Source organism: Protopterus annectens, chromosome 7.part0, assembly GCF_019279795.1.
Source record: "Protopterus annectens isolate FY-2018-M chromosome 7.part0, PAN1.0, whole genome shotgun sequence".
Taxonomy (NCBI): Eukaryota; Metazoa; Chordata; order Ceratodontiformes; family Protopteridae; genus Protopterus; species Protopterus annectens.
Window position 1 is genome coordinate 783,532,534 of NC_056739.1, and position 26,011 is coordinate 783,558,544.

Sequence of the window (26,011 nt, forward strand, 5' to 3'; positions counted from 1 at the left end):
AGATATCATAGAAACTACCCACAAAAAACGTCTTTTGTACGAAGGGAATCCTTTCCCTCAACACAACAATCCAAGGGACGCAGGTAGCAGAGAAAGACTTCTACCCCAAGACTGTCTTCAAGATTTTCTGCCACTCCCTTTCAGAGACAGCCTGACCATCCCAGGTCCCTTCCACTGTGACTCACCCACCCTGCATCTAGAAACTTCCCTATCCCTCCATCTCACTCTCTCCCTACCCTCCTGGCGGAAACTTACAAAAGAACCATGGGTCCTCTCCGTCATCCAGAGAGGATATTACATGACTTGGTGGATGCTGCCGCCCTTTCATGGCATTCCACAACCATCAAAAAAACAGATGTTTTGTGGTCCTATCTCGCCTACATTCCTTACTCACGGGTTCGGAGCCGAGGATCGGCTCCGATTCGGCCAAACTTTCTAGCGCGAAGTCTCTAATTGGTTGGACTAACCCAGTATCCCAGGGTGCACCTCACCCTAGCCCCAGATCTCGTTTGCTGCTCGTAGAGTTAGGATATGGTCTCGCTTGGCTGTGGCCAAGTACCATTTTAAATACCTTTAAAATACTTTAGCAGTCTCTGTTTGTCAAAAGCTATTTTCATAGCTATTTTTCGTGCTTGATTAGTTGTTGCGTGAGGTTGAGAGTTTGGTTGTTTGTGGTATCCCTACTGTTTCGCGGGCTAGGCCCGTTTAAGTTAGAGGACCTAGTCCTCTCCTGTGTCCTCCTGGTTGTGATTTGCTGTTGTGTTGTTGGTTAACAATTTGTTTTAGGAAGCGTTTAAGTTAGTTTCCTTGTCCTGTCAAGTGTTTGTCGGTCTTCCCGCCCTCCCTTTGTGTTTGACTCTGGTTGTGTGTGGCGCGGTTGCTTGCCTTGTCGAAAGAACTGAAGGAACATAAACCCTCCGGGTTTAAGAAGTGTTCTAAATTTAGCCATAAAATGTCCATCACAGATGGGCACTCTATTTGTGTGTATTGTCTTGGGGCTATTCACTTGCTAGAGTCCTGCAGTTTCTGTCATGTGTTTATCCCTAGGGTACTGCAGGAACGTAAAAACTGATTTTGAAGGGTCTGATCAAGCCCTCCTTTGATGAGGCCTTGGAGTCGTCCCCCGCCTTCTAGTACCAAGTCTAAGCCATCTAAGGCCAAGAAAAGATCTCCGGCTCCGTTTGCTTCTTCGGAGCCATCGGAGAAGGTTTGTAAATTGGATACTTCCTCCTCGGCTCCTCCGTCCTCTGGGCCGAAGGAGAAGGTCTCGGAAATGGACACTACATCCTATGGACACTACATCCTCTGCTCCATTGCCTTCGGGGCCGAAGGAGAAGGACTCTGATATGGATACTTCCTCCTCTGCTCCATTGTCCTCTGGGCCGCAGGAGGTATCTGTTGTACTGGGGTCGACCTCGGCTCCGATATTATTGGAACCTCTTCGGAGCAGGTCACCCAGTGTCAGGCATGAGTCTCCAGTCAGGAGATCTAGATCTCCCTCTATTTCTTCGAATCCTCTAGGCTGTCTGATTTGGATGTGGATAGGGTGGTTCAGAGGCTCCTACAGTCGCCGGTGTTAGCAAAATTGTTTTCGGCTCCAACCCAGTCGGCTCGGAGCCGGTTCCCATGCTTGTTTCGATGATTCCTCCTCCGAACACCCATGTGTTGTCAGAGCTGGAGGGCCCCGCACCGAGTGATGTTCTGGTGTCGACTCTGATACCCCGGGCAAGTCTATCTGAGCCGGCTTCGGCTCCTACCAGGTCGGCTCCATCCTCTGGTTTCGGCACTCGGGTTTCCTCATTCGGACCCGAGGGGGATGCCTCGGGACTCCTGTCTGTTACGAGCCTCCCTCTCGTTGCTTCGACTCGGGGTATCTTGACTCCGATCGTGGTCTCGGAGACTGGTCGGTCCTCGGATCCGGGGGGACCAGCCTTCAAAGCCATGAGGAGCGCCCTGGCCAGGTCGTCAGGTACATCACCTGGTTCGGTCACTCCGTCCCATTACACCCCTGCTAGAGCCTCTGGTGCCCCCCTCTCCATGGATGGCGGAGCCTGAAGGTCTGGGGTTACCCCCTTGAGCGGTCCCCTACTTTCTGAGGGCCCCTCAGAGTCTGAGCCTGAGGAGCCTCCCAGTAAGAAGTCATGCAAGAGGAAGCACTTCGACTCCCAGGACGAGTCAATCACTTCCGATACCGACCTCGAGGAATCAGAGAGGTCCCCCAAGTCATCTTCCGATGTTCTCTTTCTCCGACATCCTGGAGATTTTGAGACAGAGAGGCGACTGGCCCTCCAAGACCCCCTCTGAGGAGGAGTCTGTATTCCTCAAGACCTTCGGAGCTCAACTCTCCGCCTCTTAGGTGTCTCCACCCTTCGACGAACTCCTAGACTTGGTTTGTCAAAGGGTGTGGGAGAACTCTGATTCTTTGGAACCGGTGCCCAGATGTCCAAACAAGTTCTTGTCTGCTCCCCCGGGCAAAGAGTTTCTTACCAAAGGGGTTTCGATAGATGCCTTGGTGTTGGCGGCAGCCCACTCAGCAGGAAGTTGCAGAGGCTTCTTCTTCAGTCCACCCTCCTAACATGGAGTCCAGGAGTATGGACCGGTATGGGAAGCGTACCCTGTCTTCGGCGACCTTCACCTTACGGTCGTTGAATTACCTCTGTTATTTCACTCGGCTCCAAAGAGATCTCCTGAAGGAGCTAGGAGATGCTCTGATGGGGTAACATGCCTGAGGCGATAGTGCAGATTAACGCCCAGTTGTCTACCCTAGGGTCCATTGTCAACTCGTCCATGAGGCTCATATCTTATGCAGCCGAAGGGGCGAGTAGGGCAGCTAGCGCAGGTGTAGCTCTCAGAAGGCAAGCCTGGATGCGCATGTGTCATTTTGTGGAGGCCTTTAAGTCTTCCTTCACTGACTCCCCCTTTGATGGGTCCTCTCTTTTCAGACCCAAAGTAAAAGACACTCTCACCAGATGCAAACAGGAGAGAAAGACCCTATCTGACATAGGGGCCCGTTTTTCTCTCCCTTCTAGGCCTTACCCCAAGGCTCAGAGAGGGGGGAAAATGTGGTTCAAAAAATCTGAGGTCCTTTCCCACGGCTCAAGGTGAGTCTCCCTCATGAGGCAGAGGAGGGGGGAATTATTCTGGAAGATGCGTCCTAGAGGCAGAGGGGGCCCCCCGCAACTCGGGAGACTGCGATTCCTTCCATGGCTCTTCCTTCCAGCGTTCCTGAGGTGTTGCCCGACTGTGCTATTCCAGACCCAGTCGGGGGCCGAATTTCATTGCATCTGGAAGCCTGGGAGAGCATCACCCAGGATCGTTGGGTGCTTCGAATAGTTACCGGAGGTTACACTATTCCCTTTGCGTCGTCACCCCCTCCAGTCAGAAGGATCCCGGACGTCCCACCCAGTCAATGGGATCGAGCAGCACTAGAAGTGGCAAAGCTGCTAGAAAAAGGAGTCATCCAACCAGTCTTCTCAGACCATGTCGGATCAGGAACTTACTCGCGACTCTTTTTGGTGCCGAAAAGAACAGGCGACCTGAGACTCATTCTGGATCTCAGTCGACTCAATCTCTACGTTCTGAAGTCTAAGTTCCGAATGGTCACACTTCAGTCCATTTTTCCACTGCTGGAGAAAGGAGTAGGGATGTGCTCCATTTATCTCAAGGATGCCTACTACCACATCAAAATGGAAAAGGCATCCAGGAATCATTTATGCTTCCGGCTAGGAGCCAGTCACTTCCAGTTTCGTGCCCTGCCCTTTGGTCTCACCACAGCCCCCAGGGTGTTTAGCAAGTGCTTGGCAGTGGTAACGGCTCATCTGAGACGTCTAGGATTCCAGGTGTTTCCATATCTTGTCGACTGGCTTCTCGCCGCCCCCACCAGGCATCTGCTCATTCAAGCCACGACCATCTCACTTTGCCAACATCTAGGAATTACTTTGAACTGGGAAAAGTCTGCCTTGCAGCCCTCACAGCGTGTTTGTTTTTATAGGCGCAGAGCTAGACTCTATTCAAATGCACGCCTTTCTGCCACAGGACACAATAAGGGTGTTGCAGTCTCAGATCCACGTACTGTTGCCCCTCAGAAAAGTTCAGGCCAGGTTAGTTCTTCAGCTCTTGGGATCCATGACCTCCATCATGCTGGTACCCCTGGCCAGGTTACACATGCGGATACTGCAGTGGCTCCTGCCGGTTCAGTGGTCCTTTCAAAAGCTTCCTCTTTCCCACTTTATACTTCTCACGGAGCGATGCAAACAGGACCTCCTCTGGTGGCTACGCTCCTCCAATCTGGACAGAGTGAGGAGCTTGGTTCCTATGTCTCCAGTGGCAACGGTGACCACGGACGTCTCTCAGATGGGGTGGTGGGGGGGCATTATCTTGACAGGATGGTCCAAGGCACCTGGCAAGACCACGAGGTACACTTGCACATCAATGTTCTGGAGATGAGAGCGGTGTTTCTGGCGTTGCGAGCACTCCAGGACTTATTACCTCTGGGAACTATTGCAATTCACTCGGACAACATGTCCATGGTGTGGTACCTGAACAAGCAGGGAGGAACCAAATCTTACCCCCTCTGCAGAGAGGCCATGCGAGTGTGCCAGTGGGCAGTGTCTTCCCAACGGTTTCTAGTGGCAACAGACATTCCGGGGAGGTCCAACATGATAGCGGACAGGCTAAGCAGAGCTATTCTGATGCCTCACGAGTGGTCCCTGAACAACCGAGTGGCGGTTCAGATCTTCAGAAAGTGGGGTCAGCCTTGCTGTGATCTCTTCGCCAGCCCCCTCAGTGCCAAATGCAGCAAGTACTTCACTCTTATCCCCCCACAGGGGGAGTAACCCAGGGACGCTCTAGCTCACGACTGGCCCCCCGGTCTGGTCTTCGCTTTCCCTCCGTTTCCTCTGTTGCCAAGAGTGATACAGAAAGCCATATCCGTGGGAAGCAGGTTGATTCTTATTGCTCCACACTGGCCTCAACAAGTATGGTTCCCCTTTCTTCAACGGTATGCACTGGACGGTCTGTGGACTCTGGACTTAGTGCCGGACCTCCTGATTCACATGTCAGGACAACTTCATCCATCCCTGCGAACCCTCAGGTTGACAGCCTGGCTGCTCCAGTTCCATCCCTAGTCAGGCTACATTCCTTTTCTCCTGAAGTGGTGCACATCTTGTCTTCTCATAAGTCTTCCACCAGGAAGATTTATTCCAGCAAATGGATGAGATTCTCCATTTGGGCTCAGGCCCAAGGGTTGGATCCCTTCGCAGCCCCTATTCCGTCGGTTTTGGATTTTTCAGCTATGTTCCATCAGGGCTCCGCGCCCACTACCATTAAAGTACAGTTGGCCACAATTTCCAATTTTCACACATCTTATGGGCCACAAGCTCTGTAAAGCTTTTCTAAAAGGCGCTTGGTTACTTCGTCCCACAGTTTCTGAGCCTGTGCTGCCATGGGACCTGAACCTTGTGCTACAAGCTATTACGTCACTACCCTTTGAACTGGCTGCCACTTGCGACTTGAAATTCTTATCTTGGAAGATGGCTTTTCTTATAGCCATTACATCAGCCAGGAGGGTATCAGAACTTCAAGCCTTGTCCATTAAACCTCCATATTTGGTATTTCACAAGGACAGAGTCTCTCTCAGGCTTAACCCGTCTTTTCTCCCGAAGGTATCATCACCGGTCAATCTTTATCAATCTGTTGAGCTGTCAGTGTTTTTTCCGAACTTTTCCAATAAAGCAGAGTTCAGGTTGCATCAGTTGGATGTGCACAGACAACTGAGATTTTATTTACATAGGACGAAGCAAGTTAGGAAATCTGATCAATTGTTTGTATCCTTTTCAGAGAACAGAGCAGGTAGTCCTATTTCCAAGTGCGCTGTCTATAAATGGATCTGAGACTGTATTTCATTCATTTACTCGTCAGCAGACAGAACTTTACCCTTTCCCGTCAAGGCTGATTCTACCAGGGCTATGTCTACGTCAGTAGCTTTCCATGCCAGACTTTCCTTGGATGATATTTGTGCTGCGGCAACTTGGGCTTCTCCCAAAACTTTTCTTACTCATTACAAGCTGGACGTGGCTTCTAGGGGCCGGGCTTCCTTTGGTTCCACGGTTCTCAGGGATATCTTCTTATGAGCCTCCCAGGATAGAGGTGCTGGGGACGCTGTCCCGTGAGTAAGGAATGTAGGCAAGATAGGACCACATAACATGAGTTAGTTATGTACTCACCATAACGATCGATGTATGTGGTCCATCTCACCTACATTCCTACGTACCCTCCCACCTGCCCCCTTCCTAGAGGAATTGGAAGAATTTTGGCTCCGTGCACCCTTCAAGGTCAGTGATTTGTTTCCCTATCTGGATGGATTTTCTTCCAGTGTTTATTGAGTATGGGTTATGAGTGTTATGATTGCAAACAAGATCTGGGGCTAGGGCGAGGTGCACCCTGGGATACCTGGTTTGCCCAGCCAATTAGAGACTTTGTGCTAGAAAGTTTGGCCGAGTCGGAGCCAATCCTCTGCTCTGAACCCATGAGTAAGGAATGTATGCGAGATGGACCACATACATCGATCGTTATGGTGAGTACATAACTGTTTCAGCTATTCCCACCCACTATTCAACAACTCCTAAACCAAGGCACCATAGAACCAGTCCCCGCCCCTCAAAAGAACTCTGGGTTTTACTCCAGAATGTTCCTGGTTCACACGAAAGAGGGTCCCTGGAAACCTATCCTGGATCTTTCCTTTCTCAATCATTTCCTTCTCGTACCCAGCTTCAGAATGATAACCTTATCTATTCTTCTGTTTCTAATCCACCCCCCCCCCCCAAGTCTTCGTGGTGGCTCTTTAGCTCAAGCATGCCTACCTACACATCCCCGTTCATCTGCATTACATGAAATTCCTCAGATTTTCTATAGGCTCCTGCCATTTTCAGTTCTCTGCTTTGCCCTTTGGTCTATCCACAGCCCCCAGATTGTTAGTGTTTAGCCCCCTTCATTGCCCATTGCAGGACACATGGTATACAAATATATCCCTACCTAGACTATCTCCTCATCCTGCACCAAGACCACCGACTCCTACATTTCCCTTTGCAGCAGGTGTCTCACACCCTCTCTCTTATGGGATTTACTATAAATGTAGAAAAATCTCGCCTGACCCCTTCTCAGGACATGATTTTTCTGGGATGTCGACTATCCATGGACTGCATGAATGCCTTAATACTGGACTAAATGTTTCAGGAAACTGTCTGTACATCAACCAGATCCTTTTCCGAACCTTTCTGACAGCTCGGGAATTTCCGAAACTATTAGGCCACATGGCATCCCTTATACACATGCTGCCTTTGGCAAGACTACACGTACGCACAATTTAGTGGGTACTGAAAAACCTATGGAACCAGCATTCCCGACTTTTGGATGTGCCCCTCTCTCTCCTTCCTTGCTTAAAGAGGAAGATCCAATGGTGGATATTAGCAAAACAGACCAATGCACGGCTCCACCTTCAGACCACAGCTCCACTTCATTGCCTTTACACTAATGCTTCAGACCTAGGATGACGGGCAGTGTTGCAAACAAATCAACAGCACCTCTCAGTACAAGGCAAATGGGGCCACTCTTAAGAGTAAAATACCACATCAACATCAAGGAATTGAGAGGCTTGCTGTTAGCCCTGCTAACATTTCAAACCTCTCTCCTGCCGGGAACCTTAAAGGTAATCGCAGACAACATGACAATTCTGTGGTACATAAACAAGGAGGGACCAGCTCATACCTTCTATGTAGACTGGCCATTCAGATTTGGAATCTAGCGGACTCCCTCAGAGTACACCTGTTGACCATCTATATCCCCTCTCAACAGAATGTGATAGCAGACACACACTCAGCAGAACCTCGTCCCCCTTTCACGAATGGATGCTACAGAGTGAGGTTTTCCTATACCTGATACTTAGGTGGGGTATTCCACAAACAGACCTCTTTGCCTCCCCAGACAACAGGCAGATGCCCAACTTCCGCACAAGGAACCCACACCCACAAGCGTGGAAAGTGGACATCTCCTTTTCATGGGGGGGGAGGTGTTCATGTACGCGCCCCCCCCCCCCTTTCACTCTGATCCAGAAAGTCCTGATAATTCAGAGGGACAAACCAAAACTCTTACTGGTGACCCCCCCCCAGATAGACCTGCTCACACAGAACAAGGGGTCTCTGCTACACCTGCAGGTGAACAATCTAAAACTGATTTTATGGATCTTGGAATCCTGATCCCTTGCAGACACCTTTACTCAGAGGACGTACTTAATGTTTTGCAGCAGGGCAGAAAACCCAGCTCTAGGAGAAACTACGTGGCTAAATGGCTCAAATTCTCCAATTGGTGTCATAGGAACAAACAGGACCTCCACACTACCTCCATCCCTAGGGTCCTGTCCTACTTGTGTGAGCTACTCCAAACAGGACTGACATATTCCTTGATCTAAGTTTACTTGTCTGCCATCTCTGCCTGTCTGCCCATTTCACCTCCCCTGGCATCCATACTGGAAGTCAAACACTTTTTAAGATGAGTCCTCCACATCAAATCCCCACGGAAACCCATCCCTCCTCAGTGGGATCTGAACATTTTATTAGAAAAGCTAACACTATCTCCTTTTGAGCCAGCACATTCTGCTTCTCTGAAATGTTGTACATTCACAACAGTTCTGCTAGATGCCCTCACATCCGCCAGGAGGGTTTCTGAGATCCTAGCCCTGATGGCTGCACCCCCCTACCTAGTCTTTCACAGGGACGGAGTGGTGCTCAGGACCAACCCCTCCTTCATGCCCAAGGTAGTTAATGAACTCTCGTTGAATCAAACCATTAACCTACCTGTCTTCTACCCCCGTCCTCAAAGCGCCTCAAAGAGGACCCTTCACTCTCTGGACGTGCACAGATAACTAAGATGTTACGTAGACAAAACCAAAGACATCAGGAAATCAGAAGAGTTTGTTTCCTTCCATCTCAGAGCACTAGGGAAAGCTGTATCTAAGCAAACCATTGCCTCATGAATCTCCAAGTCCATTTCCTTCTGCTACTCCCACTATGGAAAAACCTTACAAGACCGTATCAAACCACATTCCACAAGAGCAGCTGCTGCTGCTTCTGCCTTTTTCAAAGGCATTGATTCCCCTTCTATTTTAGAGGTAGCCACTTGGACCTCATTGCACACCTTCACCCAATACTACAACCTGGACATGGCATCACGTGGTAGAGCCGGTTTTGCCAGAACTATCCTACAGGGTCTCCTGGACCACAGAAAACCCTTCCTCCTCCCAGGATCATACTTAAAGCTCTGGTACTCTCCCTACTGTTATGAATACTGCAACATCAGAATAGAAGGACATAGAATAGTTGTGTAAGACCTTACCATAACCATAGATGTCCTTCTCTTCTTTGTTGCCATATTCAGTCCCACCCTCCTACCCCCGGTTTCTTGCTTCTGCTATAGCAGGTATTTTATGAACACCTTTGACCATCTTCTTCCCCAAGTCCCTACCTACATAGCCTTATTACTGCCCTGGCTCTAGGAGGCATGCAAGTCTAAGGGTCTCAGGACCCTCCTGAAAAACCTCAAGGGCACTAATATATGCAGCAGAAACTATTCTGAGGAGGGTCACCTTTATACCCAACACCGGTTTATGGCCCTTGTAGCTGACGTCAAACGTACCCTCCAAGACAAGGTGAGGATTCCCTTTCTATAGAGGTTTCATTTGGAAAAATTAATTTGGCAGTGATACTATAACATCTTGAGTAGGCACCCCTGTTCCCACTTCTGTATCTCTTGTTCTGAAATCTTTCCTGGATGCTTTGGCATCCACTTCATCAGCATCAGACTCCCAGCTGCCAACACCTAAAAGGCCTGACAGGTTTTACAGACTACCTGAGTAGTTGAATTTTTTGTACAAAAACCCTCCTATTTGCCTAGGCTATAGTTGGATATTTATATCTGTACACCTCTGAGACAGTGTTTTGCCTTGATTAGACTCTCATGAGTTAGTCCACTTTTGTGAAATAATTTGTCTGGGATTCTGCTGTCTGAGTTCCTCTGCATTTGTGCGGGCCTTTGGTTTCTTTTTGTACCAGCCAAGGTCCTTTTAAGTCTGAGATGCAAATATTTGTAATTATGTTTATTGTCAAATGTACACACACATACTTTAAGACAAAAATATGCACAGTGACATTATGGGGGTTAACTAGTGGGTGTATCATTTACGATGACTGAATTACATCACTTTGCAGATGAACATTCTGAAATGCGGAATCCTGCTGAAATTTTTTTTGCGTTCTTATTGATGTAGAATTACTTAATCAAGGCCACATCAAAGACTTATCCTGTAGCTGAGTTGGTAAAGTAAAAATATCTTATTTGTTTTGCCATCAGTGATATTTACTTGCTTTTGTGGCTGAGCTGTATATTAAATGCTCTGCTTTGTTTTAAAATTTCTTCACAGGAGATAGTGACTCGCTTGTTCCTGCTACCCAGCTTAGTTCTGGGGCTTCTAATGGGCACTGTAGCTCACCTTCTCCTACTGCCTGTGCTGCTGTTGGTGTTGCTATTAATGCCTCTGCTACCAATGAGTTACCTACTGGAGATATTGAGGATGATGACGGCATGACACATCTTCAACAGGTAATTGTTGCTTCAGATGAGTAGAACAGTGAAATTAAAAAGTGGCTGTACAGTACAATACTGAGAGTTTTAAAAAAAATCTGGTTGTCATTGTTCGTTTTGTTTGGCATTTTTTTACACAAAGAACCAGTTACAGTGAAGCTTTTGTTGGATTTTTATTGAGGTGGCTTACCATTTGGAAAGGAACGTTGTGGGTTTGGCTTTATATTACATTTCATTTGGTTTACCTCTAAAGGAAGCATTAAGGTTACATAGTTTTCTCTTTAAGTGCATTTATCTTTTTTTTTCTATCCCTTTGTCATTTCTGTGTTCCTCCCTTGAGTGCTATTCTGAATTCTTTAGTTTACCCTGTATTCCAGTAGTCTTTTCCATCTGCATTCACCCACAACTGTCTGTGAAGTACGTTTGGATATCCAGGTAGTAGTTTGTACAGTCTGATGCCTTTGCCCCCCTCCCTCCTTGTTCATGAGAACCCTGTCACTGCTTCCCAAGATGATGATTTCCATGCATATCATTCACTCATCTCACCCCTCTTATTTCTTGTGACAGAAAATCCAGCTCCTTTAATGTCCGGGCATATTCTTTTTCTTTCATCCCACATGTCTTGCTGGCGGTTTTTCTCTGGACTCTTTCCACAAGTTGATGTGTTTTTCTTTGTACACCTGCAGAAATCAAGGGGGAGGGGCTGACTAGAACTGTGTAAAACAGAAGGTAATCTGTCTAGGAAGAGGACACCCCTCAGCATTCTCTTTACTTTCTTGGATTCCCTAACATTCTACTCCTGATGGTCTAGTTCAAATGTGGACAGCCTCCTAAGATCCTTTTCCTGCTCTGTTGCCATCAGTTTTACCTCTGTACTTCATATTTACTTGTATTGAACCCTCAACCAAATATTGTTCTGCCCACTTAATTATCCTTTTTGGCCCTTTTTCTTAGACCACTTGCACCACTGATGTACGCAACTTTGTATTAGCAAGGAGATTGGTCTTGATGTTCTCTCTTCTATGATGTCTGAAATAATCGCACAGTTAAATTGGTTTATAGGCTATTTTGGCACCCTACATTTCTTTCTTTTTGAATGTTCGGAATGTAGGTAGTATTTGTTTATATTAAGTTGGTGTTTACTCTTGGTTATTTATGGGCTTCGTTTAGTGGGTCAGTGTTCTGCAGTGGTGCGAGTATACCTGTCACCAATCTGCTGCAATATAGCTTGGGTCTTGTTCTCTTGGTGTCATTTGCAGAATGTTACTGTTAAAAGGAGATGCTGCACATTTTCTTTCTCACTTCTCTGTGCAGTAGTTGAATAGACCCTTGTTTTTGGATTCATGAGTAGTTTTATTCTCAGCTCGGTTTCTTTAAGCACTCTGTCAGTTTTCTGAATAAATGTTTCTACTTCATTTCCATTGAGTTGCAAGGCTCAAAATTAATTTTTGGCTTAATATGTGATTTTTGCCTCTTGAAATACAGGTGCTGTCAAAGTGGCTTGATTTTTGGATGCTTTGTTTGTGGCATGAGTGCAGCTGTAAAGAATGTGTTCATTATAAAGCACAACAAAAGAGTACCACAAGAGTGTGGGATATCAGCAAAGAAGAAGGTACTCGCTCCTACTCCCTTTGACTGATGGCCATGCAGCATTCGGATATGGTACTGGGGATGAGACTTGACCCCTCATGGCCCTGTATATGATAAAAGCAGAAAACAAACTGGCAAATTCACATAGCAAGCAAGTATTAAATTTGTCTGAATACCCCAGAGAGAGATTTTCTTCTAACTAACGCAAGTGGGGTGTGCCAGAATGTAGACCCTTTTGCCTCAGCAAAGAACTGAGAACGTAATATGTTTGAAATAAAGACTTCATTAAATATAATTGTAGATTTTTTTAATAATACCTGTTGCTCCTACTACCATTGGAACTGTCTGGGTATCTTTCTTCCACATTGCTCTCATTTCTGCCTGCAAATCCTGATATTCTGTAACTGTGTCTCTCTGTATGCAAGACACTGTAGTCACTGGGCATAGCAATTTCAGTGATCAATGCTACCTTTGTCTTCTTTTTATGGACCACTATGTCTGATTTTCTCACATCTGTCTTTTGAACTGTTGGTAGTGGGTAGTCCTATGTGATGTATCATGTTCTGTGATGCTTTGTGGCTCATGTTTCCAGTGTTCTTCAGTCGTTCAGTACTATAATGTTTGCACAATCCCCAGTACAACAGTCTTGCTTCATTATTATGCCTTTCAGTATACAGTCCTCTTGCCATTAGTATATCACAGCCATCAACTGGGTGTGCGACTTTCTAGTTCTGCTTTATAAAACCTACATTTGTCTGCTTCTCCCACATGTTCAATGGACTTTGTAAACTAACATGTACCTAGCCCACTGTCTTGGGCTGCCAGTATTAACCTTTAATCTTTTGGTTTGAATTGACCTCTCCTCAACTATTCCTGCATTCAATCATGATCAATATGAGCTTCTTCCAGGAGTTTTCTATACTTGTAGCTATATTTATGCATTTTCCACAGTGTCCTCCTATTCCTATGTTGCAGTATTCCTGTTTTGGGATTTCTGGCCTCAGGTGACCAGTACGTTGGCTTCTATACAAAAGCTTCACCTTGGCTGTTGCAGCTGCGTGGGACGTCACATGTAGTGCCATAAACCAGGGACCTTAAATGTGACATCTGCACGCACAGACCTCAGAACTTTTCAGCCACAGACCGACGCATCGTGGCTTCGCTCCTTCAACACAAACATCTAAAAAGCTAAGTACTCCATTGTGATTTTTTCTTCTGATTAACTGACTAAAGCTTGGTTTGTTGTAGCAACTCCTAGCCATTATCAGCAAAAAAGGGTAACTACCAATGCGGGCACCAAATACCCCATAAAGACTCACATGACCGCTGCATTTATTTGCTTAGACTGGGAGCCCGATCACAACTCCTGCTTCATGTGCCAATCCTTTGTACCCAAGATCCTTAACAGATATCTGGCTGCTCTTAATCTTTACTTGGAGAACCAACGGCTTAAACGGTTAGCCCTTAGGATGGATCCTGCCTCAGAGGCCGCAACAGAACCTCAGCGTAAGAAGGCAAAAATGTTCTTCATGCTTTACTGTTGCAGTGATCACATTTGGGTTATCTCGGCCAGGATAGCCCTAAGCCGGCCCGAATACCAGAGACTTCATATTTCAGCGTCGGTTGCTGTCACTTGAGGAATGACATCAGGTCGTCAGTAGTATAAATTAGGACAGCCGACGCCATTACATCAGTCTTTCTTCCCGTGGAGCCAGAAGCAGTTCGCACGAGTGCTGGTCTGCCGCTACCTGAGTTTTCGTCTACCGAATTGAAGTTGAAGTCTTCGAAAGCTAAGTACCCCATTGGGGATCCGTTTTTCTTGCATTAACCGATGTCAGAAAAAGTTAAGAATTGTCTCGCCTGTGGAAAGCAAGCACCACAACGAGACTTCCACTCTTACTGCGTCACTTGCTTAGGCCCAGACCACGATGTCCCTCTTCGCTTCTGTGCTTTGTTCAACGCCAGAACTATCCTTCGGGCAGTTATTGTAACCAGATATTTTCACTTACAGTCCTCGAATTCTGATATGGCTTCTGTAAGCCATCCGACATCAGATGGTCTTAAAAAATGTAAAGATGAAGACAGAGACAGACCGCACAGGTCCAAACATACCGATGACGCTTCCGTTAAGCTAGTCGTCAGTTCTCCAGTAGTCAGTGAGGCTCTTTCGCAGCCCCTGATGCTCGCTTCTGTGGATTCGCAGGCCGCTACAGAGACCCTTTCAGAGTCCAGTATGCCGCAAAACTTTTTTTCAACTAAGGATCCTGCAGTCATCTCTATCTTGGATGGGTCTGGAGCCACTGAGCAGGCACTGACTTCCGAGGAATTCCTTTGCACTACCGAATCTTGCCACACACAGACGTTTTCTTTCGCGACTGCCGTTCTTTCTAAAACTACCGAGTTTCTTAGGACCAGGGTATGAACCACTGTCAGGCGCCTGCTACCTTGCCTCAGTCTCAAATGCTTAAAATGGTAGAAGACCTTATCATGCTGATCAGAGGAAGCCAAGATCCCCCTCCAAAAGGAAGAGATCTGTCCCCTGTAGTTTTGTCTGAAGTCAGATGAATCTGATGCATCTGAATATGAAGACCTGCAAACCCTCTCCACTTATGAGGCTTCTGATGCAGAGGATTCCATTCCTTCAGCCTCTCCCCCAGAGGATTTTTCCTTTGGGGAAACCCTGCATACTTTAAGAGAGCATTTCCAATGGGAGAGTCAGGACTTCCCTCAGTCTAAAAAGAGACTCCGATTTCCTAGATCTTCCACAACACAGACCTTTGGCCATACCCCCAGTCCTAGATGTTCTGGAGGATGTTTTCCTCAAGACCATCTTGACTCTTGACGTCATCCTTCTTTCTCCCAGAAAACCAGACCTGTACTATAGAGTCCCTGACTCTCACAAATATCTTTTGTAAAATTCCTACAATTCCTACAGCTGACCCTGAGGTCATTTCTCAAGGGCCAAAAGGGATTAAAGCAACATCTACTAAGAATCCCACCCCCTCAGACAGGGATTCCCGATCATTGGACAGATGAGGTAAAAAAGTATACACCTCAGCTACTCCTGCTATCAGGGCACTAAATTGTCAGTTCCATATGCTGAAATTTCAGCAAGATACCTTGGAACGCATTAAGCAAAAGTCTTACTTTCCTGCTTGAGCAGAATCTAAAGATTTACAAGAGTTAATGCATTCTTCAAGTCAAGTAACTAAACGCACCTTGCACTGTGGTTTTGATGCCCTAGAAGTTTCTTGTAGGGCAGCAGTCACTGGATCTGTCCATTAGAAGGAATGCATGGCTTAAGGAACAGCCCCTGCCAGACCATCTGAATTGTTGGATGCCCCTTTGCCCAAAAACTTATTTGGCGCTAAGGCAGAAGAGGTCTTAAAGATTTAAGAAAAAGCTAAATCTATGCAAACAGTTAAGGATTTCTTGCAGGTCCAGCCACCTGGGTTCAGCAGGCATTGTCCCTCTAAACAGTGGTCCTTTCCTGTTCCCAGTAAACCGGCCCACCCTAGGCGTCATGGAAGCAGACCCGCCAGACATTAGCACCAGGGAGTGCAGAGATCTAAGCAGTGGGCAACCTCCACTTCAAAACCAGGGAGTTCTAAGCCACCCCCTTATGGTAATTCACAATGACTCCCCTACTCCACTCCCTCCTTCTGCTCATCATCACTTACCAGTAGGAGGAAAACTCTCTCACTCAAGCACCTGGACCACCATTAACAAGGACCACTGGGTTCTGAACATTGTGTCTCAAGAATGCATATTTTCCTTCCACACCCTTCCAACCCCAAAAGGGTACCCAAATCTACCACCAAATCAATGGGCAGAGGCTCAAAAGCAAATCTCTTTCTTGTTCTCTGTAAGGGCAGTAGAGCACGTTCCTGCTGAACAAATAGGTCAAGGTCTCAACTCCAGACTTTTTCTGATGCCCAGAAAAGAGGGCACCTGGCGCCCCATCCTCAATCTATCCATTCTAAACATCTTCCTAGTGATCCCAAAATTCAAAATGCTCACTGTCCATCAGCTGCTACCCATGCTCTCCAGGGACGCTTGGCTAGCCACCCTGGATCTAAAAGTGGCTTACCTCCACATTCCTATCAGGGAATTATGCTGGTAATATCTCCGCTTCAGTGCAGGGATCTCTACACTTTTAAGTTCTCTGCCCTTCCCTTTAGCTTATCTACTACTACGAATTTTCACAAAATGTCTAGCTCCGGCCATTGCCTTTTACAGGCAAAGAAATAGTCAGATTTACCAGTACCTAGTTGACTGCCTTATTCAGGCAGACAGCCAGGAAAAGCTGCTCAAGCACCTGGCCTTTGTAAAAGACCTACTATAACCTCCCTAGGGTATATGATCAGCGAAAAGAAATCTAAACAGGTGCCCACCCAAAGGGTAATCTTCCTGGGTGCAAGTCTGGACACAGCATCCCAGATGGCATACCTTACTCCAGAGAAACAAATTTGCCTGACAGCCTACTTCTCTCAACTACCCACCAGGCCCCAGCTAGCTGCAGGGAAGATCCTGCAAGCTCTGCGGTTCATGGCATCTTGCATACTACTCATTCCTTATCCCAGACTGCATATGAGGAAACTTCAGTGGTAGCTAAGGAGCCTTTGATGTCAACACTCTCAAGACCTGGAAACTCTTCTACCTATAATTCCTTGCCTCAGAAAAGATTTTCTTTGGTGGGCAACAGCATGTTCCCACAACAAGCGAATGCCTTTCTCCCCAACCCCCGGCACCCAGACCCTCACCACAGATGCATCAGACTATGCTTCGGGTGCACACCTGGCTGGCAGGTGCATACAAGGCCAATGGAGCCCGGAGCTAATCCCTCTGCACATCAGTCAAAAAGAGATGATGGCTGTGCAGCACGCCTCATTAGCTTTCAAGTCCCTTCTCTCTCCAGGGTCTCTCCTGATCAAAACAGACAACACCACTGTGATGTGGTACATTAACAAGCAGGGGAGGGACTCACTACTACCCTCTGTGCAGGCTGGCTTTGACCCTTTGGCACACAGCCTCTGCCATGCAACTACACCTGTTAGCTCAATTCCTACCAGGCTCTCTCAACTCTGTGGCGGACCAGTTGAGCAGAAATTTTCTGGACCCACAGGAGTGGCAGCTCAACAGAAGTTCCTTCACCCTAAGAACTCTGAAGTGTGGAACCCCGAAGGTCGACCTTTTTGCCTGCCACACCAACCATCAGATCAGTAAATTCTGCACCAGGGAGCATCACTGCATGGCTTGAAAAGTGGATGCCCTGTTTTTCCCCTGGGTCAATCTATCGGTCTATGCCTTTACTCCCCTACATTTCATACCCAGGGTACTGCTCAAAATAAGGGAGAAAAAAACCACGGACCATTCTTAAAGCTCCAGGCTGGCCCTGGCAGCAATGGTACCCCTTGCTTCGCAGCCTCTCCATGGTATTTTCCTCAGATTCCAATCCTCCTGAACCAGAGAGAAGAGGAATTCATGCATGCATTCCCAATTGCAGACGCTCAATTTGGCAGCTTGGCTTGTTCGCTAACCAGTCTGCCAACCTCGGTAAAACAGGATTTTCTTCGTGTTTCACTGTTGCAGTCATCACACTTGGGTTTATCTGCCTGCAGGTAGCCCTCAGTTGCCCAAATACCAGAGACTTAGTATTTCTGCATCTGATGCTGCTGTTCTAGCACTGACGTCAGGTCGTCAGGGGTATAAAAACAGACAGCCGATGCCATTACATCAGTCTTTCTTGCTGAGGAGCCCGAAGCAGAAGCAGTTCGCAAGTGCCGGTCAGCCGCTACCTGAATTTTTGTTTACGAATTGAATTATCCTAAAGTCTTCTAAAGCTAAGTACCCTGTTGGGGATCCTTTTTTCTTGCTCTAATCAATGTCAGAAAAAGTTAACAATTGTCTTGCCTGTAGAAAGCAAATACCTCTCAGAGATTTTCATTCTTACTGCGTCACCTGTTTAGGCCCAGACCACAACGTACCTCGCTGTCGGTTTTGTGCATTGCTTAATGCCTGAACCATTTGTCGTCGGGCTCTCTGTCACTAAATTCTTTTGCTCTCGATCTCTGAATTCTGCAATGGCTTTGGTAAGCCGTCCGACTACCGATATTCCTAAAGACAGACAGACCGCATAGGTCCAAAGCTGCCGACGACGTTTCCGTTAAGCTAGTCGCCAGTCCTTTGGTACTCGGGTGCTTTCGCAGCCCCTGATGCCCATTTCAGTGGATTCGCAGGCCTCTACCAAGACCCATTTGGAGTCTGGTATGCCGCGAGACTCTTCTTTGACTATGGAACCTGCAGATGTCTCTACCTTGGATGAGTCTGAAGCCGATGTACAGGCACCGGCTTCTGAGACAGTTCTTCACTCAACCGATGTTCGATTCAAACAGATGAATTATTTTTTTAACCAACATTGCCGACTTTCTTAGGCCTAGAGTATGCACTACGCCTAGAAAACAGATGACCAAAGCGCATGCACCTGCTCCCATGCCACAAAAACAAATGCTTAGAATGGCCAAAGACCTTATTACGCTGATTAGGGGAAGTCAGAGAAGACATGCCCTTATCTGCTTATGAGGATTCAGATGCAGAGGAATCCATTCCCTCTGCCTCCCCTCCAGAGGATTTTTCTTTTGGTGAAACCTTGCATACCTTGAGAGCATTTCCACTGGGAATGCCACGACTATCCTCAGTCCAAAAAGAGACTCAAGCGAATTCCTAAAGTTGCTTCAGCACAGGCCTTTAGCTATATCCCCTGTCCTGGATGTTGATGATCTTTTCATGGAATCCACACTTCACCTCCAGCCCCTAGGAAACCAGGCAGGTACTGCAGAGTACCTGACACTCACAAATTTTTTTTCAAGAGTCCTACTGCTGACCCAGAGATAATTTTCCAGGGGCCTAAAGGTATCAAGGCAACTACAGCCAAGAATCCCACCCCTTCGGACAAGGATTCCAGAGCTTTAGACAGATGGGAAAGAGGGGTATATACCTCTGCAGCTCTTGCTATTAGGGCATTGAATTGTCAGTTTCACATGCTGAAGTACCAGGAACATATTATGGAACTTAATAAACAAAAAGTGGCAACCTTTACAGACTGTGCAGAAAATAAATAATTGCAGGAGCTTATGCACTCTGCAAGCCAAGTCAACAAGCATACTTTGCAGTGTGGCTTTGACACCCTAGAAGCAGCTTGCCGAGCAGCTGTCACTGGCTCTGTACTGAGAAGACATGCTTGGCTCAAGGAGCAGATCTTGCAAGACCATGTCAAATCAAAGTTGTTAGATGCTCCTGTGAACAAGGACAGATGTTCTTTGTGTTTCACTGTTGCAGTCATCACATTTCGGTTATCTGCTTGCAGTAGCCCTCAGTCGGCCTGATTATCAAAGTCTTCGGTCCTGCATTGGATGCTGTCTCATCTTCCATGACGTCAGGTAGTCAGGGGGTATAAAGCATGCAGCCGACGCCATTGCGTCAGTCTTTCTTGCCGAGCAGTGCCCTAAGCAGAAGCAATTTGAAAGTGCCGGCCGACTCCTGGAATATTTGTTTTCGAGATTCAGACCCGAAGTCTTCAATTAAGCTAAGTACTCCATTGGGGAAACATTTTCTTGCTCTAAACCGATGTCAGTAAAAGTTAAAAATTGTATTTCTTGTGGAAAGCAAGTCCCTCATAAAGATTTTCATTCGTACTGCATTTGTTGCTTAGGCCCAGATCCCGACGTACCTCACTGTTGGATATTCTTCGTGTTTCACTGTTGCAGTCATTACATTTGGGTGATCTGTTGGCAGGTTGCCCTCATTCGGCCTGAATTCCAAAGACTTGGGTCCTGCGTCGGTTGCTGTCTCCTCTTCCATGATGTCAGGTCGTCAGGGGTATATAACATGCAGCCGACGCCATTTTCTTTAGTCTTTCTTACCGTGCGGTGCCCAAAGCAGAAGCATTTCGCAAGTGCCGGTCGGCCGACTACTGAAATATTCAAGTTTGAGTTTCAGAACCAAAGTCTTTACTAAAGCTAAGTATCTCGTTGGGGAAACTTTTTTCTTGCTTTTTACCGAAGTCAGAAAAAGTTAATAATTGTATTACTTGTGGAAAGCAAATACCTCATAAGAATTTCCATTTATACTGTATTCCTTGCCTAGGCCCTGATCACAACATGCCTGGCTGTCGGTTTTGTGCTAGAGTTAACCAACGCACTATTAAGCGTCTATGTATTTTTGCATCAAAGTATTTTGGAAACAGATTTAACTACCCAGAAATGTCGTCAGATAGCAATCCGACTACTGGAGTACATAAAAAAACACAAAGAAAAGGACAGAAAAAGGCAGTCGAGATCCAAAACAGACGACGAAGCTTATTCTAAGCAAGTCGCCTGTACTCAGTGAGGTGCTTTCGCAGCACCTGATACCCGCTACCTTGGAGTCGAAGGCCTCTACAGACACCCATGTGGAGTCCGGCATGCCGCAAGATACTGACGGTATTGGACCGATAGATGGATCTCCCTCGGATGGGTTCTGAGCCGCTGAGCAGGCACCGGCTTCTGAGGGTGTATTCAGACCTCAACATTTGTACATCAAACCGATGACAGCTGAAAAACCAAAGACAAAAGCAACTTCTAAACCTAAAAAAAATGACGCATGAGCCACGTGTACAGGCCTCTATGCCTAAAAAACAGATGATCAAAATGGCTGAAGACCTTATTACCTTGATCAGGGGTACCCATCCCCCTCCAGATAAGAGGACTAGGCAAGACACTGATTATGAATCTTCAGATCAGGTTTCTATTTCTTCTGATTCCTCTTCTGATCAGGATATATCTATACCTCCCTATGAGGATTCTGATGTTGAGGAGTCTTCCATCTGCATCTCCTCCTGAGGATTATTCATTTGGGGGAAACCTTGCATACTTTGAGGGAGCATTTTCACTGGGAGAGTCTAGACTTCTCAGAATCAAAAAAGAGGCTCAGGGATTTCCTCCTTCTCCCTCAGCACAAGCCTTTAGCCATTCCCCCTGTTTTAGACATTGTGGATGATGTGATTTCGGAGTCAAGCTTGACCCCCTGACTCCTTATATCCGGCTCCCAGGAAGCCTGACAGATATTACAGAGTCCCCGACTCGCATACATTTTTATTTAGAAACCCTGCTGCTGATTCATGAAACTATTTCACAGGGTCCAAAGGGAGTTAAGGCCTCAACAGCTAAGAACCCTACCCCCTCTGACAGAGATTCAAGGGCACTGGACAGATGGGGAAAAAAGGTTTATACATCTGCAACCTTGACAATCAGGGCCTTAAATTGTCAATTTCATATGCTTAAGTACCAACAACATGTTATGGGATTGCTGAAACAGAAAATGATGATTTCAGAATGTGCAGAAAGTAAAGAATTACAGGAATTATTGCATGCAGCTGAACAAGTTGGAAAGCGTACTTTGCAATGTGTTTTTGTTTTTCTTTAGAGGCCTCCTGCAGGGCCGCAGTTACTGGATCTGTGATTAGGAGGCATGCCTTGTTAAATGAACAAAATTTGCCTGTTTGTGTTAAAGCTAAATTGCTAGATGCACCTTTATAGCATGATTCTCTGGTATTAAGGCAGAAGAGGTTTTAAAGAAAATGGAAGACAAAGCTAAGTCTGTGCAAACTGTTAAAGATTTCTTGCAAGTGCAGCCACCAAGATTCAGTAGACACTGGCCTACAAAAAATCGGTCCTTTTCTGTGTCAGACAGAGCTCAAAGGGGCAAATTCAGACGCCCTAAGGGTTCCAGGTACCAGGCTCAAGACTCATACAGGTCAAAGCAGTGGGCCGCATCCACCTCCAAATCTGGAGGAGATAAAGCGCATACCTGCAGAAAGCAATCCCAATGACTTCCCCCTGCCTACACCAAGCACTTATTTTTTGGCAGCACCCATAGGGGGAAAATTAGCACTTTCCGCTCAAAATTGGCAGTTAATAACCCATGACAAGTGGGTACTAAACATCGTATCACAGGGATACAGATTCCATTTCCACACTTTGCCAATGACAAATGGTTGGCCAAAAAATCAATGGGCAGAAACAGGTTATGTCCCTCATGGATATGGGGGCCATTCAGGCAGTACCAGAACAGGAAAAAGGACAAGGTTTTTACTCAAGACTGTTCTTGGTACCCAGAAAGGACAAGGCCTGGTGGCCAATACTGGATTTATCGATTTTGAACGCATACCTGGACATTCCAAAATTCAAAATGCTCACTTTGCAGCAGCTTCTGCCCATGCTGGGTAAGAATGCTTGGCTGGTGACTTTAGACCTAAAAGAGGCATACCTGCATGTCCCAATAAGACAGTCGTGCAGAAGATACCTCAGATTCAAGGCTGGCTTAATGCATTACCAATTCTCTGCACTGCCCTTTGGCTTGTCTACTTCGCCCAGGGTCTTTACAAAGTGCCTGGCACCAGTAATTGCATTTTGCAGATGAAGTATTCAAATATATCCTTACTTGGACGACTGTCTCATTCAAGCAGAGAACAAGAACACTCTTCTACGACACCTGGCGTTTTTGAAAAGGCTTCTAACATGCCTAGGGTACACAATAAACGAAAAGAAATTACAACTGGTACCCTCTCAAAAGATAACATTCCTGGGTGCAAGCTTGAATACAACTGCCCAGATGGTTTACCTCACGCCAGACAAACAAAGGCAACTGACTACTTACTTCAAACTGATGGCAACAAAAACCCAGTCTTCTGCAAGACAAATTCTGCAGGCTCTGGGCTTCATGGCATCCTACTAATTCCATATGCAAGACTGCATATGAGTAAACTTACCTAAAAAATTTATGGAGTCACCATTCGCACAGTCTGGAAACAATGAATCTGAAGTAGGCAGACTTCATTCGTCTGCAACCTGTGGGTATCGGATCCGACCTCGGATCCGAGCCGGCAATTCAAAAGCTTAGGCTCCGAGCTCCTAGCTCCTCCCTCTTACCCATAACCCCTTGCCAAGCCCTGACTGACCTCAGATTTCGTTTGCCGCTTTTCAAGTAGCTACGGAATTCCAGAGCTCCTGGCGTTGGTGAAAGATAAGAGATAGTTTTTGACTAAAAAGTTTTTCAAAATCTTTAATTTCTTTCTTGTTTCAGTTAGTGTTGAGTGTGTTTAGGCTTTCCTCTCTCTTTTTGTTTAAATTTATCGGGTTTTGCGTAGTGTTTGTGTGTGTTGTGTGTTAGGCCTTAGGGTTACTATGTCAGAAGCCCATAAGGCTGTGTTTTCAAATACCGAGTGTGGCCATAAGCTATCCCCAGCAGATGGCCACACTGCAAGTCATCTTGGGGTTGAACACCTGTCATCTGGTTGTACCATTTGTGCAGGGTTCAACCCGGCTTTGAGGAACGGAGGTGAAGTTGGTGCTGGCGGGTCTTTTACCCCAGATACCGCTTCGGCCTCTGCCCCTTCCACTCAGCAACCTGTTGCTGTGAGTTCTCCCCCTCCGGCTGGGACTCAACCTCCCTCAAATTTGCCGGAGGGGAAGGATTCTTCTAAGGAAAGACAGAAGGAGAGGCACAGGGAGAAGCACCACAAGAGGAGAGCCGAAACTTCCAGTTCGGCTCCTCCGTCTAAGCGGGCCTCCCCTGTGCCTTCTAGCTTTCCTCCTCCTCGGCTCCACTCCCCTCGGTTCTCTCCGGGACCCGAGGAGGAGGAGGCTAGCCCTTCCAGGAGGTCACCGAGGCGGCTCTCTAGGTCCGCTTCGGTGGCCTCCTCTAGATCAACCTTTTCTATGAGCGAAGCTGATATGGACCGGATGATGAGGAAATTCATCCAGGCCCAAATGCAAATGGGAGTGCTCCTAGCCCCCCCCCATCCGGGAGGGGCTTCGACCCCTTTTTTCGCCCCCTTAGCTCCTTCTCCGACCCATACCACGGGTTTGGAGCTATCGGCGCCGCAGATTTGGATCCGGGGGTGGGTCGGATCCGATAGGTCGGCGCACCTCGGATCCGTCCCATCCCTTGAGTGCTTCGGGTACTTCGGACCCGACCTCTCGGAGCCGAGGCGAGCCTCGGATCCGAGGGAGCTGGTGTGTCTTCGGCTCCGTCCAGGTCGGAGCACACTGGTCTCGGATCCGACTGTTTCGCTCCGACTCCGATCCGCACGTCGGATCCGAGTGGGGTCTGCTCTCTGGGCTTAGAGAAGCTGGCTCCCCTCGGCTTTCAACGTTATGGAAAGGGCACTGTCGAGGACATCCGGACCCCGGTCCCTGCCACGGCTCCATCCCGCACTCCATTGCAGTTGGGCCAGGCCCCACCAGCCGGTCCCAGGGACAGCCCTCGATGTCCCAAGTGGTTCCCTTGGAACATCCAACTGCTGAAGAGTACTCCTCGGACAGCCCCGATGAAGTACCGAAGCGTAAGTGCAAGAGGAGGCACATGGACTCCTGAGTCCGTCACTGAAGACACGGACTTGGATGAAGGGAAGGCTCCCTAGATCACCCCTGAGGACGTCTCATTTGGAGACATCATGGAGATGTTAAGGATCAGGGGGGTGGTCTGCCCCAAGGCTTCTTCGGACGAGTCTGTGTTCTTGGAGGCATTCGAGGCGGGCCCTTCTACCTCTTGGGTGTCCCTCCTGCTGACCCCTGGTGGATCTTATCTCCATCAGGGCATGGAAGGATCCGGACACCATTGAGCCTATCCCTAAGCCCGGACCGCATTCTTTCTCCTCCATCAGACCGCACCCACTGGAGTAAGGGTCCCCAGTAGATGCCGTGATGATGGCTGCAGCCACGAAGAGGAATTGGCCCAGGAGAGTCCCTCCGTGCATCCTCCGGGCAAGGAGTCCCGTTCGATGGATCGCATTGGGAAGCGAGTTTTTAGTTCAGCGACCTTCTCCTTGAGAGCTGAACTACATGGCACATGTCATTAGGATGCAGCGGGATCTGATTAAAGAATACGCTGCATCTCCCCGAGTCCATCTCAGTGAGGATAAACAGGTTTACTCCACCCGAATGGCCACTCTCAGATCAGTTTCCAATGCATCTATGCGGCTACTGTCTCATGCTACTGAGGGAGCCGCTAGAGCCAGCGGAGCAGGCCTAGTCATGAGGCGACAGGCCTGGCTCCGCCATTGTGATTTTGCAGAGCCCTTCAAGGCGACCTTCGAATGCCCTTTCGATGGTTCTGCCTTGTTTGGCAAGACTGTTCAGACATTAGTCCAGAGCGAAAGGACGGAAGACGCTGTCTGCCGTCAGTCCGCTTCTCAGCTCCCCAGAGGTCCTTCTCTAAGAACCAAAAGGGACAGAAGAAGATGTGGTTCCGAAGTCGCAGCAGTCCCAACCTGCTCGGATAACCAGTCCTTCCGTGGCAGAGGAGGACGGGAGGTCGTCGTGCCAGAGGCAGGGGGGCTCCTGGCAACTTTGGGTCCAGAGAACCCTTCTCTGAGAGACCCACGCAGCAGCCCTGAAGGGTTGCCCGGGTGTCCGTCTCTGGAGGCAGTCGGGGGTCGTTTCGATGCACCTGACTTCTTGGGAGTCCATAACAACAGACAGTTGGGTGCTTCGAGTTATATCCAGAGGATATTCAATACCCCTGTTCAAGATTCCCAAATCTCGCAGTCTCCCAGATGTTCCACCCGACCAAAGGGAGGCGGCAGCTATCGAAATCAAGCAGCTGCTAGGAAAAAGAGCCATCCAGCGTCCCCAGATCAAACCGGATTAGGGTTTTACTCCAGGTTCTTTTGGTGCCAAAGAAGACGGGGGACTTAAGACCAATCTTAGACCTTTCCCAGTTGAACCTGTCAGTAACCAAGCAAAAGTTC

The 26,011-nt window shown here is 47.6% G+C and overlaps 1 protein-coding gene across 1 annotated transcript in view; it reads left to right on the forward strand.

Moving 5' to 3' along the window:
* The window catches only part of GIGYF1 (GRB10 interacting GYF protein 1), a gene marked incomplete in the record, with an annotated part of 2,892,461 nt that overhangs the window by 1,110,240 nt on the left and 1,756,210 nt on the right, over nucleotides 1–26,011 (forward strand). The window contains 1 exon segment of the mRNA XM_044077309.1: nucleotides 10,472–10,650. Coding sequence (XP_043933244.1) covers nucleotides 10,472–10,650 — 179 coding nt within the window.